At 34.0% G+C, this 19,615-nt stretch overlaps 1 protein-coding gene across 1 annotated transcript in view; it reads left to right on the top strand.

Annotated features, from left to right (window-relative positions):
- The window catches only part of LOC117987498 (uncharacterized), a 37,568-nt gene extending 18,402 nt beyond the window's left edge, over positions 1-19,166 (top strand). Inside the window, exons 3-5 of the mRNA XM_034974524.2 lie at positions 2,353-2,670; positions 10,668-10,782; positions 12,423-19,166. Of these exons, the coding sequence (XP_034830415.1) occupies positions 2,353-2,670; positions 10,668-10,782; positions 12,423-12,560 (571 nt within the window). The 3' untranslated portion in view covers positions 12,561-19,166. The remainder of the gene's footprint in view (positions 1-2,352; positions 2,671-10,667; positions 10,783-12,422) is intronic.
- The last annotated feature ends 449 nt before the right edge of the window (positions 19,167-19,615 follow it).

Raw genomic sequence — 19,615 nt, 5'->3', positions numbered from 1 at the left:
GTGTTCATGTTGCGGTAAATACCAATTTGGAACTAGTTGTTCGTCTCGCTAACTTCGTTCACCGCTTGATTGGACCTTTGAATAGCCAATGAGGCACTTAGTTGGGAATTGGAATAGTTAGGTCAATAGAGTTATTGTTTCAGACATTGATGGACATAATATTTCGGTGCTCCAATTAATTGATTCTGGTAATAATATATTACATTATATAAATAGTAAAAAAATATTCTCCATTGATAAATCAAAAATTGCGCAAATCTGTCCAGAAATCTCGGAGAAATCGGTGTGCATACTTACTACCTCAGCTTACTACATTAAAAAAAACGGGCCGAATCGCCAACCACCTTCTTTTTAGAAGTCGGTTAAAAAGAGTATTTTTTATAATTATTGATTCCAGATAGCATTAAAATAAAATAAAACAAGTGAAAAATTTATAATTTTAAGGAACTAACAACTAAGGTATAACCGAAAAACATAGAAAAACTTGCTCTGAAATGATACAACGAAAAGACGAATGACATCAAAATCGATTTCGTAAAATGTAAATAATTAGTTTGAGGAAAAACACACGTATTCAACTTCTAACTCAAAACGGACATTTCTACTCATGCTGTGTTGTAGGTTGTTACCTTCTTGATAAACTATAAGTAGATACTCTTAATAAAAAAAGGTATTGTTAGTTTGTATGTAGGGGTAATCTCCTGAACTGATGATTCGATTCTGAAATTTCTTTTACTGAATTAAGTACATTACCGAATAAGCTACATTATACCCGAGTGTTATAGATGAGTTATAAATTATATCACGCAAACGAAGTCGTAGACAAAAGTAAAGATATAAGGTTAACTTAAACAACGGCCTCTAAATGTCAGCCTACTTGATATGGCCGGGTTAGATACATTTATTCTAGAATTTCCCTCGAGATATGGAGGTTTCGAAGAACGTTTGATCATTGTAGATATCATAGGGAGTGGGTGCCTGGCTCAGTTTTTACACAAATTCAAAAAGGATACTGTATAGTGTATACTGACTAGTGATGTTCCGGATATCCGTATCCGTATCCGTATCCGCGGATATCCGCGGGAGAAAAATGATCCGTATCCGTATCCGGATCCGTTTCTTTTTTGGCGGATCTTTTACACTATTATAATTTTTAATAGGTAGGACATAGTTTAAATTCTTTTTTGTGATCAGGTAGCAATAAAATACTATTAAATAATTCCACAACATACAACAACCAAACACAAACGTTATTGCTGCTCAATGTCACTAAATTATAAGCAAAAAGTCTATGCTTGGCATTTACAATGTTATTTCACCAGGAACAGTTCGTGAATCTCTATGGTTTAGGAGTGCTGTACCTACCATGCATCATCAGGTTTGAGGAGTTCGGACTTGAAGTGTAATCATGAAGCCGTTGCTTGATACCCAAAATATCAATTTACTATCAAAAATTCCCGAATCCCCACTGTATTTTTTTTCGGATAAGTATGTATTATGTTTCAGCTCTTTTGTACAACAAAAAGGTTAATAGGTAAGTACAGGCATAACGCATTACTGTGGTAGTGGAGCGGTGCGGGTTTGCCAAGTGTACCTATAACCTACCTAAGCTAAAATAATATCTTACTTACTAAAACTTACCTGTATTACTTAGGAAAATTACTAACGTGTAACTAAAGTCAGGATTCATTAGCATTTTTGGCCTTAGAGCCAGCGCGTGCCAGACCATCCATATTTTATGAAAGCTGAAAGTTTCTCTGCGTATTGTCCCCAGCACTGGGACGATCGCTTGTTCGGATGTTTGTTTGAATCATGGTGGCTATGGGAGATAACAGGTAATAAACGTGCAAAAATCTTACGTCAAAATATAAAGTCTATTTTTTTATATTTTCTTCAGAATAGTACTTATTAGAAATCACGTTATGCATTGCCATGACACTTAGTATGGTGGCAACCCCCTGCCCCTGCTGAAGTTTAATAAATTCTTAACATTTAATGGTGTCTGGCGGAGTTCCCACGACAGTCAACACTAACTAAAGTGTCTGGAAATGCATGACGTGATTTCTAATACTACTTACTCCGAAGAAAATATAGCAAAAATTGGACTTTATAATTTGACGTAAGTTTTTTACACCTTTGCTACCTGTTATCTCCCAAAGCCACCATGATCCAAACAAACGTTCCTCGAAGTGTTGGGGACAATACACAGAGAAACTTTCAGCTTTTATAAAACAGGGAAGGTCTGGCAAGCGCTGGCTCTCTCTCTATTTCCCATGCAAGAAGTTTCTAAACAACAAAGCATCAACTGCAAAGTGCAACGCAAGATGTTATAATTAATTAATTTTGTTCCAGCGAGCTGCGAGTTGGTATAAAGTGTATCGACAACTACACTGAAGTTTGTATGGAAAAGAGCGAACAGGTGATGTTTAGACGCATATACGCAGGTATCACTGATGTTGTACAAGAACTGTGTACTAGAGGGAAATATCAAGATGAATATTTGAAACATGCGACTTGCGTGAAGAAAGTGAGACCTGAGTATGAAGTGTGCAGCAAAAACTACGAAGGAACATTGTCAAAAATCAGCAGTCATGAGAAAAAAGCACAATATCAAACAGACAACACGAATGTAGCAGCCAATCAAGAAGATTATTTGAGGACAGTCTGTTGGTGAGTATATATATATATATAGGAACTAGCTGATTCCCGCGACTTCGTTCGCGTGGGTTTAGGTCCTTAAAATTCCCGTGGGAACTCTTTGATTCCAGGATAAAGCCTATGTCACTCTCCAGGTCTTTAACTATACCCATGCAAAAAATCAATAGAACAACAAACAAACACACTTTCGCATTTATAATAATTATGGGTATTCAAATATGAGTAGTGATTATAGAGCTTATAAACTCAATGCTTTTGTAGTTGATAGCTTATGCATACTAAACAAACGAAGCTGCTTTGAATGGTTAGAAATTGGGCGGACAGAAATTAGATCTGACGACCACAGAATCCATAATTCGGATTTATGTTTAAAACTATATTTTCTCCCATTTCTAAAAGTATTTATCAAGGTACAGTACAATTGAAATCTATTTTTAGTAGCGTCTAGTAAGTGTGTCACTAGATTAATTATTCTTGACAACTAACATGGTGCTAGATTACCTACCTATATTATGATTTGAGTAAAAAAATTTTACAAAAAAAATAAAAACCGACTTCGTTACATAAACACTAAAAATTGAAAAATAATTTAATTTATTACCGAATATATTATGTATACAAGAGTAAATATAGTTCCATAATAATATTTTTTGGGGTCGGTGCCAATGAGGTGCCATTGTGGAGTCCCATAAAAATATGAAGTCGAATTATGCTATGACTGGTTAAAAATCTACTGTTTACTAAGCTATTACACTGATCGCGAGCAATTTACTCTTATCCGTTGAGGAGTTCCAGTATCTATCTTCGAAGATGTTCATCAGATCTTCACCAAATTGAAATGGGACCAACTTTGAAGTATACCCTTTCAAACAAAAAAAGAATTTTCAAAATCGGTCCAGGCGTTTTTGAGTAATCGGGGAACATACATAAAAAAAAAATAAAAAAAAAAAAAAAAAAAAAAAAGATTCCGACGAATTGAGAACCTCCTCCTTTTTTTGAAGTCGGTTAAAAACACGCACACTTTTACCTATTAGGTATCACCTGAGCGTATTAGAATTAGAATTAGAATTAGAATTTGTTTATTAATCACTTGGTACACAATCAATTAATTTACAAAACCACTATAATAATTAATAATCAGTAAAATAATATGTGTAAACAACACAATCGATAGAACTGCATTAGTGAAACACTGCGTCGCAATTCTATCGCCCATCCCTGGAGCAATAAAACTTAACACATAATTGATTAAAGTCTAAATATAACTATTTGCTAGAGATTACAAAAAAATAAATAATAATACAAAACAATAAATATAACATTCATTAGATTAATCAAAGTAAGAGCTAAAAATTGAAGAACAAATTAACATGCAACAAGAAGTAGGTAAGTTAATAATATAATAAGTGTAGGTGTATGGGTGTGTGTGTTGTAAAGTGTGAGTGTAATGTAAGAATTTATATTTATAGGTAAATAAGCATCATTAATTCCACGTTCAGGCCTCAAGTTTGTCTACTTTATAAGAAAGGTCAGAGTCACTCAGCGGGCAATAGAAAGAGCTTTGCTTGGAGTTTCTCTACGTGGTCAAATCAGAAATGGTGAGATCCGTAGGAGAACTAGAGTAACCGACAACGGGTTAAGAAGCTCAAGTGGCAATGAGCATGGCACATATTTACAAAAAAATCGGCACCGTACCTTCGTACAATTATTATTCATGTTATTTGTTGTTATAGCAGCAGTAGAACTATACATTCCGTGAAAATTCAACTCTACTACGGTTCACGAGATTCAGTCCACTGATGGACGGACGAGCGGACGAACGAACGGACGGACGGACATCAGAATCTTAGTAATATGGTCCCGTTGGCATCCTTCGGGTACAGATCCCTAAAAATAAAACAACCTTATAAATTGTTCATAATAATTATTATTCCATGCAAAAGATATAATAAACAGCCCACGAAATATTCGCGTCCAATCTTACAAAACACACACGATACATAAGTAATAGTTACCTAAAACTTGTTCAACAGGTGCAACTACACCACATTAATGTTTGCTAACTAAAAGCGTACATATTATACTTGTTTGTTCTAAAATGTGTGAAGTCAACCGTCTATTTTATATCCGTTAATTTAATCGTTTATTAAATTTTTTTATGAGGTTGAGGTTGATTTATTGTCATTCTTCGTTTGTATTATTGGTGACCAACTCGAAAATTAAAAAGAATTATTTTGATGGCACATAACCACAGAAGTTTAAGTACCTACCTACTGTATGAAAATCATTAAATAATGAACGGAAAATTAGTTCGATTCATCCATCAACGATTGCAAAGGTCAAGTGAAGGCAATCATGTATAGATCGCTAGATCGAAGATGAACCCATTGATCTTTGAAAACAAAATAACAATATATCAAACTGTAGCACAAAAGTATATTATAATTTACAAGATAAAGTTGAAAGCTACCCGACTACGATCGTCTTAACAAACGCTGAATATTATATCATAGTAAAATTGGGTTTCTGTTGCTTGGTATATTTTAACAGTACCTATACTATATTTATATTTGTGAACTCAGTATTCCTCTTTCATGTGACATCCCACTCGATACAATAGAAAAAAATAAATTTTACCCTCAAGAAAAAGACCTCCACTTTTTGGATGTAACATCCGTCAGATCGATTTTGTTCGTATAAAATGTATGCCTATGTCACCCGTAACATAACAATGAATTAATTGACACCTCATTCATCAAAATCGACCCAGTAGTTTAGACGCTACAGTGGAACGCACATAGATACAAATATACATACATACATAGACTGCCAAAATAATAACCCTTCCTTTTGGCCGTAGTCGGGTAAAAATTAGAAGAATGCCTATAGTCACTAGTTCAATGATTTCCATTCCACAGTAGATAAAGAAGTGTATCTTTCTATCTTATTTGAGTTGTAAAAGGACAACTTTGCTAGATATATAATTATTACATTAGCAATTAACAGACCTTCCGTTGAATGTTTTTAATTGTCCAATGTAAAAAAACTTACATCTAAAGTTGACGTAGTTACGAGTATCTACTTGGGACAAATTAATTAACTGAGAAGCCGCTTCGATTTATAGAACATTTTGTTCAAGTAGGCTACCCAATTTATGATTCCTGTTCTTTCGAGGGCTTCACTGAAATCTACTCTTCAAAAGTTCCTTTTCATGACAGAATATTAATTTTCTGGATTTCAATTGAATTGAATAGATATTCGTGATTTATCGGAAATTATATTTATAAATGTTTTTCATTTTATCAAGTTAAAAATACGCATTATGTAAATAAACTACAGTATACCTACCTACTACCGCTTGACATTTCCATGGACGAAAAACACACGCTGGCCTTGCTTTTATTTTATTATGTTAATCAAAGCCATTTTCAATTATTATCCACGAAGGCTTTCGCGTATTTTTTTATTAAAATTTTATTATGTTTCCATGCACGATCCACTCTAGCTAATATTATATTTTATTGAAATCTAATATAAACATGTTATTTACCTATGTGTGAGACAATATTGATTTGATTAATGAATAATACATTGTTTCGGAAAGTTGATTTTTCTGAATACAAACAGCTAACAAGTGATTTTTTACTCACTATAAGTGGGTATGCCCCCACTGTGAAATAAATCTGCCGCCATCTGCGTACTGAATCTTGTCTAGGTACACGCACGGCGAATAAAACTCGCAAATATTTTCACTTTCTGGAAAAAGGCGTGTCTAAAGATGTAACCAACACTTTGTATTCTACTAGAAGATGCCCGCGACTTCGTCCGCGTGGATTTAGGTTAGGTTTTCAAAAATCCCGTGGCAACTCTTTAATTTTCCGGGATAAAAAGTAGCCTATGTCCTTCCTTCCCCGGGATGCAAGCTAGCTCTGTACCAAATTTTGTCGAAAGCGGTTGAACGGATGGGCCGTGAAAGGTTAGCAGACAGACAGCCAGACACACACTTTCGCGTTTAAAATATTAGTATGGATTTTTTAATGTGCCTCATGGCATTTTGAGTTTTGACCTATAAAAGGATATTTTAAACTTGCGAGGATAAAAGTTTACTTAAAAGAGGACTTAGTTAAAAGTTTTTTAAGAATTTTACTAAAAAGTAAAAACTTTCGATGAAAAGTAATAATAAGTCAAAACATTCCATAATTTACTACCGCTAGTTGGTCCTGTTACATACCACTAAGAATTGAGATAGGTACTTTGCAGAAAAAAGGTAGGTAGGTTATAACAATAAATAGGTAATAGATAATAATAACTTAATAAGTATAACGTGGCGGAAATATCTGAGCACCTCGCTGGAATGCGCTTCCCCTCAGCTCGCCCGTTTTCGCCAATCCAGTACCGGTGCCAACGCGAGCGCATTGCATGACGCCAGGTTCGCAGATATTTCCGCCGGCTTATAATAACCGCATTAAAATTCATCCAAGAGCTGATAATATAAACAGTACAGCCCAAACGCATACGCCGTGCCGTCTTCATTCCGCTGAGTAAAAAGCTCGTATCAAAATTATTATGTTCGTACCCTTGGGGGAGTCACGGTTGCGGCCACTAATAGGCGCAAAACTGTTTTGTATTCAGGCTGAATATCGTCGGATTAAGAGGCGCACTTAAGATTTTTTCCTCGACGTGTTAATGACTTCGTTATCCGCACCATTTACTCGGCCGCAATTAAATCTGGTAAAATACTCGCTCATTTTTGTTTTAGTTATTCATCATGTTATTTATAAAATTGTATGTATAATGTTCTTGGTCATTGAAAATATTTAAATTTGTATTTTTAAATGCCTAAGTATCCGTGCGTGTGATACAAATATCTCAAGGAGATTTTCCTGTCTAAGCAGTAAAAAAGCCGTGAGGCGAATCTAAGTAATGAGGTGCATTTCATTACTGCGTTCGTCCGTTTCTTTCAATTTAGATCCCCAAGGCTTCTTCTAGGTGAACGCGTTCCAACCTAGATCTCATCATAGCTTTCCACCAGGCATGATTTTCACCAAGCACAATCTTATCTTTTTTTAAAAAGTAGGTTTGTTTTTTATTGAAAATATTATTACAATAAAGCTTATCTTGCATAAAAGAACAGATATAGACTTAAAGTCGTTATTTTCCCTGTTTGTCTGCTTAAGCTTAAAATAAAATGTGTAGGGGAACAAACTCGGTGAGTAAAAGCACAAAGTATGGCATGTCGTACATTTTAAATGCATTCAACCAGTATCACAGGAATTATACATCGCCGGCCGTGCAGTTGCTCTATGAAAAGATAAACAAAAACAATACTATTTCCTGTGCAAAAAAAAAGCCCGAGCGAAATGCTGTGAAACGTGTGAACGGCGAAATAAAAGAATCTGAAATCATTTGCACCGGAATAACGTGGAATACTAATTTCAGTTTTGCGCTAGGTATGCAAGATTCCACAAAATTTTTGGACCGTAGTTGAGAATCGAACGAAATTGGAACAGTGTAATCGGAGGACATGCTTGCGAATTTGATCATGTTCCTAATTAACTGAAAGTTGAGAAGATTGTACCTTAAGAAAATTAAACTTTTTGTTAAATCATCTATTTAGTTTTATTATTTTTTACATTTAATAAAGTTTAGGGGCTAATTAGATTTATTATTACGTCAGCGCCAAACGCGGAAGTAAAGAATTTGATACTTCATGTTACGAGTGTTCAACTTCCAATCACATATCCTCACGTATCTAAATCAAAACATAGAGTTTTGTAGAGATCGTTGTACTAAGAAAAAAATATGTTATATTCTAGCCTCATTCTAGTTCTCTTATAATATATTGTGTAGTTAGCAACAAAACAAGTATTTTTGCTTTTTATTTAAGGACTGCTAGATTGCGTGACTTAAGGCGACTACTTATTGTATATTATATCAATTGATTTTACACTAGATAGGTACATATATTACATTCAATATTAACGTTGGCAAATAGTACAATATGAATGTTAGCAATTTGATTATTATCTACGAAGATCTACTACTTCTTTTAATATCTATCGGAAAATGACGAGCGGCACTCACCTAATAATATTACATTACCATACGAAATATTCGAACGGGATTCCGCGCGCGGTTTTTTCGCTCGCAATTATTTTCCGCTCGATTTGTCTCTGATGACGTATCCACGTGTTTTTTGCGCATTTATATTATGCTCGATTTGTATGCGTGTCTTTTGTCATACACTTCTTCGTAGAAATCCATATTGCTACTGATGGACTCCCTGGTTTGAGTGAACACGCTGGATTGACCGCAATTTCGCACATTCGGTTTGAAGCATGAAATGTAGCGCGCGTCTAAGCCCAATGGCGTAAGACACGCAGAAATACGCTAGTCTGAAAACTTCCATACAAATAGGTATAATCGCGACTGGTCGAGATGGCAATCGGGGTGGGGCATACCCCCCACGCTAAACCTGTGCGGGATAGCGCGGGTGACGTACGGGTGTGCAGGGCGTCTCCCCGACTCATACCCCGATTGCCATCTCGACCTGTCGCGTGCTATAGATGGCTGTCCACCGTATCTCCAGTTCGGCATGTAGGTACCTACGTCCATCATTCTTCATTTATTAATTATTTGTTATCTATTATTGAACTAGGTACTCAGATCAGAATGCACTGCCCAGTTTTTAATAGTATGTGTATAATAACATTATTTGGTAATATTACCTTTTCTACACTAATATTATAAAGAGGAAAACTTTGTTTGTTTGTTTGTTTGTTTGTTTGTTTGTTTGTACTGAATAGGCTCAAAAACTACTGGACCGATTTTAAAAATTCTTTCACCATTCGAAAGCTACATTATCCACGAGTAACATAGGCTATATTTTATTTTGGAAAAAAATAGGGTTCCGTAAGATATTTGGGTTTTTCGGACACAAGGTGTAAAAAGTCAACCAGAAAAGTTACTTATTTTGCGTACGCTGCCTAAACTATAAAAGATAGAACCATAAAATGTTCTAATTAATTGTAGATCTTATAAATATCTACAAAAAAGTCCGCGACACACTATACCCATCTATGTCGAGTGAGGCACAGCAACCATTTTTTTATTTAAAAATCTTGAATTTTTTTTGGACTACATTTAAACGCGTTTATTTTACTCATGCTATTAATCCTTATCAAAATAAATGATTTCATCACTAAGAACAGTTTATGGAGATAATATTTGGTCTTTGAATGATTAAATTGGACGTTTGGTTTTGAAGTTATGGCGAAATTAAAATATTACGATTTCTGCTGCACGGCCCGTTGTATTATATAAAGAGGTAATGTCGTTAAGTTTGTTTGTAGGGGGTAATCTTTAGAACTACTGAACCGATTTTTAAAAATTCTTTCACCAGTAGAAAGCTACATTATTCCTGAGTGACATAGGCTATACGGGATCTTTAAAAACCTAAATCTACGCGGGCGAAGCCGCGGGGATCAGCTAGTACTAAATAAAGAAAATAAAAAAAAACAAAAGGACAAGCTGACTAACTGACTAACTGACTGACCTATCAACGCACAACTCAAAATACTGGACGGATCAGGGCTAAAATTAAAAAATGGCAGGCCATGCAGTCAACTCTTCTGACGCAGACATCCGCTAAGAAAGGTTTGGGTAAAATAGGGGTATATTTCAAATAATATATGTAGTCCACTCAGAGGAAGTCGCGGGCATAAGCTTGTATATGCCTATTAAGAATGAAAGAGCCACTTTTCATTTTTATATAGAACTAGGTGATGCCCGCGACTTCGTCCGCGTGAGTGTCGATTTTTAAAATTCCCGTGAGAACTCTTTGAATTTGCGGGATAAAAAGTGTCCTGTATGTCCTTCCCCGGGATGCAAGCTATCTCTGTACCAAATTTAGTCAAAATCGTGAAAAGCTAGCAGACAGACAGACAGACACACTTTCGCATTTATAATATTAGTATGGATGTTCGTTTAAATAACCGTTTCTTTTCCAGTTCATTTCAAGAGTACTTGGTGTGTTCGGAGCAGACGGTGCTGAGGTCGTGCGGAGATGAAGCCGCTTTGTTCACCAGCGCATTCCTCAAACGGATGGCCTCCAATATCATTAAGGTATGAGTATTGATTTGAAATATGTTCCACTTTATTACTGTTTCTATTGGTTGAGGAATTCAGTAGTATGGCGATATATTGAGGTAATTTGTATTGGGGTTAATGTTATTGAGTTATGTCGTAATATTGTATGTTGTCTGTAGTTTATTATATTGAAATCTCTGCACAGCTTGCGACTTCACCCCTGTGGACTTGGGTTTTTTTTACGAATCCCGTGAATACAAAGTAGGTAGGTGTTATAATATTATGTCCGTCTCCAGGATGCAAGTTAGCTCTGTGCTGTACGTCAAAATCGGTTGAGCTGTTGAGTTGTGAAATCGTACATAATAGTAGGCAAACAAATCGTAATCGTTTAATTGCTTGAATTATTTTCAACTGCACATGTAAGTTTGTAATAACAATTTTTTTCTATATACATACCTAGTATATTTTTAAAAGTATTTTTGATTGCTTTCACTTAGATGCTTGATTTTATTATAGCTCCATATGACCGTAGATCTACCTAAGTATTTGATATTAATTTTAACTTGTTATCTTCCCGTGTACCAAAAGAAAAGGTTCTTGATAGACACACAGACAGAAAGATGGATCATGAAGCGACCCTATGATATAAAGGTTCCTTTTTCCTGTTTGGGTAGGTACGGGATCCTAAAAAATAATAGACTTCAGACAAAGTCGCGCTTTGTAATTACTTAGAGCTAAACTAAATTACCTCAGGAACTTAGAATGTAGCTAATTGATTAGTTCGGTAATTAATTAATGTATGGGATTAGAGGGGTAGGTAGAATGGATATTGCGGCATATACATGACAGCACAATAACTAATGTTTCCGTTGCTGCAGTGTTGGTTGGGCAACGTTGTTGATCTACGTTAGTAAACGGATGGTTGAAAAACTTAAAGCCGTCGGTCCTTCACCTGATCTTTCTCCGGTCGTGTGGGATTTCCGTCCCCTCGGGCTGTATGAGAGTTAGGGAATAGAGAGTGCCCCTGTGTTTGCGCACACACTTGTGCACTATAATATCTCTCGCGCAGTTCACTAATCTCTACGGAGATTGAAATTCGGTCGGGAGGTCATTTTTTTATTTTTATTCAAATACAAGTTAGCCCTTTACTGCAATCTCACCTGGTGGTAAGTGATGATGCAGTCTAAGATGGTAGCGGGCTAACCTGGAAGGGATATGGCAGTATTTATTTACATTACTATAAAGTTTTGTGGCAGGATAAAAAGAGATGATGGCCGCAGCTTCGTCCGCGTGGAGTGAATTGGGTTTCCTTACAATCCCGTGGGAACTCTTTGTATTCCGGAATAATAGTAGCCTATATCCTTCTCCAGGGTGCAAGTTACGTCTATAAGTGCCAAATTTTATCACAATAACTAAACAGATGGACCGTGAAAATGTAACAGAGAGACATTGAGACTTTTATAAGTAGGTATGGATTTATTGTGTACCAATACAACTATTTTTTACTCTTTTATATTTCGCCATAAACTGAAATCGAAGTTGTGGAACTTTTGCATAGCAAAAGACTTCTATTGCTATGCGCCAGATTGCAGTTACAACCCGGACGGACAAACGGACCAAACGCGTTTTGACGGACATTATTATATTCGTTAATCGTTTCTTTTTTAATTTTGCAGAACTTTTGCTTCGAATACCGAGGTAAGGAATGCAGTTTGGCTGGCAAAGCAGCGACGTCGGGCCACAGTTTATTATTAATACCCAGCATTATAGCAACTTTGTACTCGTATTTATATGGCAACTTTATTCCAACGTAAAAACCAATTAGAGAAAATAATTTCAAAATTAGATCGTGGCTGAAAGCGTGGGTTGCCAGTAATTAGTAAACGGAGTTTGTAGCTAGTTGCCGTTCGTTGGTGCAACGTTTGAGCTGTAAATAATTAATTAAGGTAGGTTATCAGTTCCTCAGTTAAAGGTGAAACTGAAGTTTGTATTCAACTCTAGAATGAAGTACCTAACTGGCTAAGCCAAGGTTGTGTTGGTAGGTGTTTGAAATAATGTCAAATTAACTATTTATTTTCTAAAACATCGCAAGTACCCTCTCTATCGTCTTTCAATCATACAATTTCAATAGGCGTATTATTTACGTCACATTCTTTCAATAGAGATGTGACATTCGATATTTTAAAAATATCTCTATTGAGGGAAGTAACCCTAGTGCGTTCCGCTTTCTATAGATTATTATAACCAATCAATGTACAGTACCCGGCAGAAAATATTGTACATCGACATTTAGAAAAAAATAGCGGTTTCGTAGAGCGTTGTCTCTGTCGCTGAGACCGATAAAACGTCAGTTATACTTAGTCCGTACAAAATGCCTACTTACGCACCATTTTAATTCTATGGGTCAATTGTCACGTCAAAAGTACGGTTCAGCTTTAAAACAAGGACTTATATCGTACTTTTGACATGAAATTTGACATAAAAAGTTAATATGGCGCGTGAGGAGTTAAATTTTACGCGTTATAGGTATGAGTGACCGCTCTACGAAGCCGAAACCTCTTTCTAAAGGTCAATGTACAATATTTTCTGCCAGTTAATGTAGAAACGCTGATGTTCTAAAAATAAATAGTCTTTATAGAAATGTGTAGTTTTCAAGTTACACGGGCTCAAAGATTCACATAGGTACCTAGTTTTTGAGCTGGTGTTAAAACAATACATTTTAATGGAAATCAAACAAACCGCAAAGACTGATATTTGTTTCAAGAATGTAACATTTTATTGAGTTTGATTGGGTAATATTCGAATGAGAACCAAACTACGTTTGTATGGAAAGCGCTGGCAAGCGCGCTAGTGTCACTTCTCTTAGAAACATTTCTATCTATCAGTAGGTATGTCTAAAAGTTTTAGGTACCTAACCACTTACGTAGGTACCTAATTTGTTCAATCTATTTTTTATGTAAATCTTCATGCTTGGAAATTAAATCAAAAGTGCTTTGTACCATGAATGAATGATAAAGATACCTTCATTATTTGTTTAGTCTGTGCATTTAGTGGTGATTAGTTCAAGTATGAACCGTAATTTATAAAAGATTATGCATGCATCATAATTTAAAAGAAGTTTGTTTCGCGTAAGGTCGATTCATATTATGTAAATGGTTTTGCAAATAAATAATCAAATGTTTGCCATTATGTACAAAAAGGTGGTAAAATTATTGCCTCGTTTTCAACGCTGACGCAGCGAATAAATGAGAAGTATTATTATTATTATATTATGTCCTTCCGCGTAGTATGACCTCAAATCAAACCAAGTAGGTTTCAGGATTCAGTAGTTTCAGCGGCCGTGATACAGACAATCAGACAGACGGACAAAAAGGGAAAAATAATACAGATTTGGGTTCAGTATTGATTATAGAATGCCCTCGAAAAAAAATCAAAATATCTTCAATGTACAGAATTGAACCTGTTACAGATTTATTATAAGTTGTAGTATATACTTGATAGATAGATCTTGTAAATGTTTCGACAACGAAATCTTCGGCGAATATACCCGAACATCTTCCCTAATAAGGTCTAATAAAAGGTCGCGACACACAATCATTCTCTGTCCTAAAATCGGAGCGGACCCAATCGGTCCAATCATGTTAGACCTTGAAAATCATTTTATTAGAAGAAGGATACCTATAGGTACGTACTTATTTTTATTACTTATATTTTTAGGGACCCGTAAATAATATGATTCGACCTTACTGTTGTTATAAGAGCGGCCACACACGGGCAGCGAGCAGTCATGTCTGACTGCTTCAAGTTGCGAGTGCATAGCGAACTACATTTTTCCTTTCGTCGTCAAGCACGTGATACATGAGATCGCTTGGACAGTCGTGACCGCTTCGAACAGTCAGTAGCATGGTGAAAAAGAGAGGTTGCATTTATTATGTCAAAAATATTACTTTTTAGTGAATACTAAGTACAGTTTTTTCTCAAATATGTAAAATATACGTCCTCTGTTAGATTTAAGTTTCATAATTACTTTACCATTTTAACTTATCGATTAGACTAAAAAAGTACATCAAATGTTTATAACGTCACATTTCACAATCTTAGGCTAGCTCTCATAGTGAACGTCTGATAACAAGTTGTTGATTTGATTATAGATTTGGCAACATTCCTAAGCCACCGTACGGTGGACTGGTTGCAAAGACATACTGACTGAATGCACTCTAATTCTCGAGCTGTCGATTGCTATGGAATATTATCGTGGAGCCTCGTCAACTGCTTCAGCGGTTGAAAATGACTGCTTGAGCGGTTTGTTTGTTCAACGATCAACTGCTCAAACTGCCTGTGTATGGCCGCTCTAAAAAACCTAATATTGTTTTAATTATTCCAGTACCTGCTTACCTAATCTGAACAATAACAGAAATGTTTGTAAATATTTTCTACAATAACTTTCGTATAATAGCGGCCTTTCAAATTAGGTTAATATTAGTCTCGCCCCCATTCCTATCTCTTGGTATTTATATTGTAATAAACATTTTCAATATTATCTAATTTTTTTTTGTAGTTAGTAGGTTTGTAATTTGATGTTACAGAAATTGTTGAAATTAATTTTAATTTTAATTAGGTCCATTAAGTTTACGGAAACGCTATACTAACACGTATAAGAACTAAAAGTTAACTAGCATTAACGCCATCGAATGAATGATGGTAGGTATATAACTAAATTAATGAAGAAGTTCAGATATAGTTCAGTACTTAGACATTATACCTAAGTATTCTTTGTCTATTTTATAGATTAATGCAACATAACTATTTTCAGAAAAGCGAATCTCCTATGATCTTGCCTATGATTTAGTTTTGTCATATTAATAGTCTTTATATTTTTTCTGGAATTTCATACGAGGGAAGATTCTCTTGTTCATTTATATTTGACTTGCTACGGGTAAGGACTCGAACCGAACAGTCGGTGATTAGGGCTCCAGAGTGAGGAACCTGTAGGACTTGACGAATGTCGATTCATGATTCCTCAAAAAAATATACCGTTAATTACGAATTCGTTTATTTTAAATATTTAGCTCAGAACATCCTGTGATAGTTACTAGCTATGTTTAAAAGTTGAAAATGAATGAGATTTTGTTACCTATTTATTAAGCTTTTGCTTAACTAAGTTTGTTGAGTTCACGTTTGTGTATAATTTCTGATATAGGGTTGCCATAATATGAATTTTGGTTCACTGAGACATGTCTGCGTAAAATCCTTGGTAAAATCAGTCGGCAATAGGACTAAAAGACCCGAACGACTTGTCGAGGAACAAATAAATAATAGTATATTAGGTACGTACCTAAAGCCCTATAGTTTCTAGGCGAAAATACATGTTGTTCACTAGAAGATACGGCTTTTGGTTACTAGTCCATTGATTGATGTATTTTGCAATTAATTATATTTATCTATCTATACTAATTAACTTTTTATATTTTAAAGATATTCGTATTTCAGAATCATACCGCGTTTAAGAGGTCAACTGTCAATCACTACGTAAAAACTGATAATTTGCATTGGGTTTAGAAAAGTACCAGTATGTAGGTACCCAAATTAACATAAATTTTAAATGAATTCATTCGACTTTCCAAGGTAGGTAGGTAACACTCATGAACAGGTTTCAATCTTGTTGGTTGAGTTATAGTCTATTTTTTAATCCCAGGAACTAAAATGACAGCTAGAAATGTGAAACTTAATAATAATGATACCATCTTTACAAAAATAGTGTTGTCCTTATGGTTCCGATTTAGATTAAAATCATTACTAAAATAATATTTGGTGCATACATAACGAGTAAAATGAACATATTAAATGTGTTAAAAGTAGCATTCATCACTTATTAATTGAAAGACTTAAAGAATAATTGGTAACAAAAAAATACAAAAAATAATTCATTTAAGGAATTTTTCAATAGTATGTAAAACTAATAAATTGAGAATCAGCCCATATCATCATCATTTGAATTGGAATTATTTTCAACACATTTTATTGTGTCATACACATCTGACAAGAATACCTACAAATATTTATCGGTATGTATCGATAAAAAAATAGACTAGTATAGTTAAGAGTTTTGTGAAAACCGATTTTTTATTTTTATAAAACACTTTTCTAGATGCCTTCTAAAATTTATTTATTCTTGTTCTTATACAATGTCAAAATTCAAAAGTAATAATATAAAATAATATTTTAAATCGAATCATAAGAAAATCGTCAATCGAAAAGAAATATTCTTTTCGATTCTTCTTAATATGTATTAAGAAGTAGACGGAATTACACACTTTTTAAACCTTCGTGGTTTTTTGCTGTGTCTAAATTGGATTTGTTAAACATTCTTTATGTTGGTAATTAAAAAAAAAAAATCGTACAATATTATTCATATTATACTAATATAAATATTTCCTAAGAAATGTTTTTTTTTTAATATTTTATGCTAAAATCGTAAAATTTGCAATCATAGCCAATAGCTTTAGATAACTGAATGCAATAATTGCATCAATAAAATAAACGAAATACATAAAAAATGTGTTAAAAAAATAAAAATATGGCAACCCTAGGTACTTTATTATTTTATTTTACGTTAGATAAATGTGAATATTAATATTTATGTAAAGTAACTAATATAACTAAAAAGGCTAGGTGGAAATTATTATTGTTGTATAAACATGTTTTTAATAAAAAAAAACATGTATAATTTATATTGTGTATAGGTATACATACCAGCTATTAAGTAATATATTATATTAACTAATTCAAGTCATGAATATATCTTGTCATTCTAGTTATAGTATGTATTATCTACATAGTATTAAGTTGTACATAGTACATAAGCGATACTCATAAGGTCACATTAAAATAGAAAGTTTAAATTATGTTCAAAATTAAAAACAAACAACCTAACAAGCAATACAAACAATAACTAAACAAACAATAAGTACCTAGGTAATAAAGTATTTTGCGAAAACAAATAAAAACAAATATACTTACCTCGCTTTATTCAAATCAATTTTACGTTATTTGTAATCTAAAGTGTCTTTTGGTTACGATTAACACATAAACTCATTATTATTAATTTATCATAATTAAAAATATTTTTAAGTACCTATAAATATAGTAAACTTGCCTACTAAAAACAGCAAGAAACTTATTGGTTCTTGTACTATGATATAATTTTTAGCCTCAATAGCTCAACGGTTAAGTAGCGAACTAAATTCCGAAAGGTCGGAGGTTCAAACCCCACGCGTTGCACTATTATCGTACCTACTCCTAGCACAAACTTTACGCTTAGTTGGAGGGGAAAGGGGAACATTGGACATAATTAACATGGCTAATATTCTTTAAAAAAAAATCCTCTTTAATCTTTTTAAAAAAAAAAACTCTTATTATAATTTTGTTTTAATGTGATCTTTCTTATGATATGCACTGGTACTATACGTGATATTAAAACATCACTATTTTGTAATGTAGTTTGTATAGTATTTGTGTTCCTAATATAAAAAGTATAAACTATGTACTATAATACAAAATACAAATTGGTATATTGATATCGATAAGGTTTTATAACGTACGCAGATGTCCAATAAGAAATTCCACCCAATCCAAGCCGATTCTATATAATACTACCGCACTTTGTTTAACCGAAAAGCCGTTAAGTGCAAAAAATAAATTTGAGATAAAAAAGTGGGAATATAAAAATAGAATCCTAAAGAGGACCAAGGTTTTCAGTTTGGTCCTACGAAGTTTTTTCTTTTTTAAAAACACAACTTTTAAAAAATGTTTATTGGCGATAACTCAAAAATATTTTTTTGAACTTACTGGTTTTTTAGTTAAAAGGCGGTAGAATAATATACCGTAATTGTTACTTAATTCACGAAAAGTGGCAAAACAAACTTCTGCCGTTGGTACCTATTCGGTACATTATTGCCTGATTACCTACTTAGTTACTTACCTTAATGAGCTACACGCTCGAAACCTCGTACAATTACATATTCCATTACTTTATTCTTCTGTTTGAACTCGACTTACGTAAAATGCCCTGTTATATTGGACAAAATAAAAATTATAAGAAAGAACCAAATATCGTCTGTTTAAAAATTGTTAATCTCAAAATGATTTAATAGATATAAGTACTTAATATTATTGGAGATAATAATAGGGTACACTTTTTGTCGGTATTGGGATAAACAAAATAAAATGTATTGCAATAGAATCTCCGTTGGTATTTTTTATTTTACAAACACATTTGTTATATACTATTAGATACATAATTGTTGTAATGTTCTGTAAATATGTACCTACCTAGATAATAATAATAAATATCTAATATTTTATAATTCTAGAGAAAGTAAGTCGTAATCATTAGATATGGGAAGAGATTACTAAAAGTACCTAATAAAACATGAGCGTATAAATAAATAATTGATTTTTTATTTTTTATTCCTGGCTTTATTCTGCAAGTTTTATCTACTACATAGGCACCATGCACCATAGACTTCGTCTGCGTACACTTAGGTGTTTTAATAATCCCGTGGAAACTGTTTGATTTTCTGTGAGAAAATGCTTGCTTGAACGGTGAAGGAAAACATAAGATATTTGAGAAAATCATGCTCAACCAACTGCTTCGGCATTTTAATCTAAATAAGCTACTCCATTCTGAGCAGTATGGTTTCACTAAAGGTCGATCAACAACCGACGCGGCCGCAATGCTGTTAAAGCATATATTCAGTGCATGGGAAGGCTCACAGAATGCCATTGGTATTTTTTGTGACTTATCCAAGGCATTTGATTGCGTTGAGCACGAGACTCTCCTGGTTAAATTGAGCCACTACGGAATCAA

This window comes from Maniola hyperantus, chromosome 13 (assembly GCF_902806685.2).
Source record: "Maniola hyperantus chromosome 13, iAphHyp1.2, whole genome shotgun sequence".
NCBI lineage: Eukaryota > Metazoa > Arthropoda > Insecta > Lepidoptera > Nymphalidae > Maniola > Maniola hyperantus.
This window is presented reverse-complemented; position numbering and strand designations above follow the sequence as displayed.